Source organism: Aspergillus aculeatus (assembly GCF_001890905.1).
Source record: "Aspergillus aculeatus ATCC 16872 unplaced genomic scaffold ASPACscaffold_189, whole genome shotgun sequence".
Lineage (NCBI taxonomy): Eukaryota > Fungi > Ascomycota > Eurotiomycetes > Eurotiales > Aspergillaceae > Aspergillus > Aspergillus aculeatus.
In genome coordinates, this window is record NW_017963164.1 from 1 (window position 1) to 2,014 (window position 2,014).

Sequence of the window (2,014 nt, forward strand, 5' to 3'; positions counted from 1 at the left end):
TCCAATAGCCTTTAATATTGTACGCTGAAAATGAACACGGCAAAAAACAACAAAATGTTGTAACTGCCATACATAATCCCGATGCTGCGGGTCAATCTCTGAAAGATAACGTCCGAGTCCTAAGTACTTGATAAGTATTTGCCAAGTACTCAATCAGTAATTAATAAGATTCTTACCGCTATACTGCTTGGTATCCATATCAAGAATCACTCCATGAAATCCACTGTTATGAATAGAATGAAAAAGTATAGGCTTTTCAGTAATCTTTTCTAAAAGAGAAAAGGCTCGTTTGAAAAGCAGATAGTATCCATCAGCAGTATCAAAGGTAGTGAAAACACGAAGAAGTGTAATAACTTTATCAAAGCACTTAGTAAGTGGTCTTGAAGTGCTTGGCAAGTACTTACTTTTATTCTGATCCTTGAGGAATGTTGCAAAAAGAACCTCATTCATGTTGTTTGATCTAAGCCGTTTGTATGACATATCAACCTCAAATGATTCCAAGCGAGCAAGTAGTTGAAGCTGCTCTTTATAAGCACAAAAAATCATAGTTCCGTCTGCATCATGATATCGGTCTTGAACATATGACTAAATACTAAGAATTAGTAAACAAGCAGTCGGTAACTGCTTGGCAAGCACTTGCAAAGTACTTACACGAATGAAAGGATCAATATTTAGTAAAAAGATCAGTCCATCAACATCCTGCCCATTTGGATTTGTTAAAAGGCGTTGCTTTTGAATAATAAGACTAATTTTATCTTTATTACAAAAGCTTGGATGTAGCTCAGTAAGTGTAGATGCATTATACTGGCGGCAAAAATCCTCAAGCTGCGGATTTCGAAGAAACTGGGCTATGCAAGTACTTAGCAAGTGGTCTAAAACTGGTTGAAAAGCACTTGGAAAATACTTACCTGTTGTCATACTTGGGTCACGGATCTGCTGAACAAGCTGTTTTATTCCTTGAAGAATTCTTCCTGGTGTTTTTGTTGGCGGCGGTGGAGGGTGTTTATGAATACCATGAGAAGTAAAAATAAAATAAGGATATAAATTTAAATTCTCAGGAATCAAAGCAGAAAAGCCCACATTACAAGTAGTGTGGATTAAACGCCCTGAACCTTGAGGATGTTGTTTTTCTATAAATAATTAATAAGTACTTCGAAACCGCTTAGAAACTACTTACCACAGTATTTCCGCCGTGATGATAGTGACTCAAATATATTGCAATCCTCTGTAGGTGGTATGATATTATTATTAAAAAGCTCCTCAAGAAAAGCAAAATCGAGAACTGTATGACTCTGAATTGCAGTTCTCCAATGCTTTTCTAAAAAGCCTCCAGTCTCATGAATACAGGCCACGTAGGGTGTATGATCTCCATATAAGTTCTAAAGTAGTTAGCAAGTGCTTTCGAAGTAGTTTGTAAGTAGTTGAAAGTAATGAGTACCGGCTGGGTAGAGCGCTTGAATATAGGTCTGCAGGTTGGAAGTTCTTCTATACAGGGCTTCTGATTTTGAAAAAACCTATGTTTTGCTCTATAGTAGCTAGAAAGTAGTTAGTAAGCGTTTTAGAGGTATTTGATAAGTACTTTAATACTACTTACCTATAGGCGTTCCGTTTAGCAGTATCCGTCTCCGAAATCTCTACATTTTGGCGTGTGTCTTGAAAACGCTTCCAAAAGTCTTCATCAACAAAGGTATGATGATGGGATAGAAGAGACTGGCTTAAAAACTCGCATCGAAGAATACCAGAACATTTCCAAGACCATCTTTTAACCCGACACTGAAGAAAAGGTGAAAAGACTGCTCGTTTTAAGCCGCTTGCTTGACGTTTATTATACTGTATCTACTAAGCAGTTAGCAAGTAGTTCGGAAGTGGTTGGTAAGTAGTTATATACTAACATCACTAATTAGAGCGCTGACTTCAGTATTTGAAAGTCCATGTGATGGAACTACATATGTATATCCACATAGTGCAGTTTTTGGATACTCAGGAAGATCATCAATATACTCTATAAACTGAG

At 37.0% G+C, this 2,014-nt stretch overlaps 1 protein-coding gene across 1 annotated transcript; it reads right to left on the bottom strand.

Annotated features, from left to right (window-relative positions):
• Positions 1 to 153: 153 nt before the first annotated feature.
• Positions 154 to 2,009, bottom strand: ASPACDRAFT_37794 (uncharacterized protein; the record flags this gene model as incomplete). The annotated part of the gene is given in 9 exon segments (XM_020200337.1): positions 154 to 269; positions 405 to 585; positions 652 to 872; positions 909 to 1,053; positions 1,160 to 1,161; positions 1,178 to 1,379; positions 1,439 to 1,535; positions 1,595 to 1,722; positions 1,893 to 2,009. Coding segments are annotated over 9 exon segments (1,209 nt in total), but the record flags the coding sequence as incomplete, so codon positions are not given.
• Positions 2,010 to 2,014: the final 5 nt, after the last annotated feature.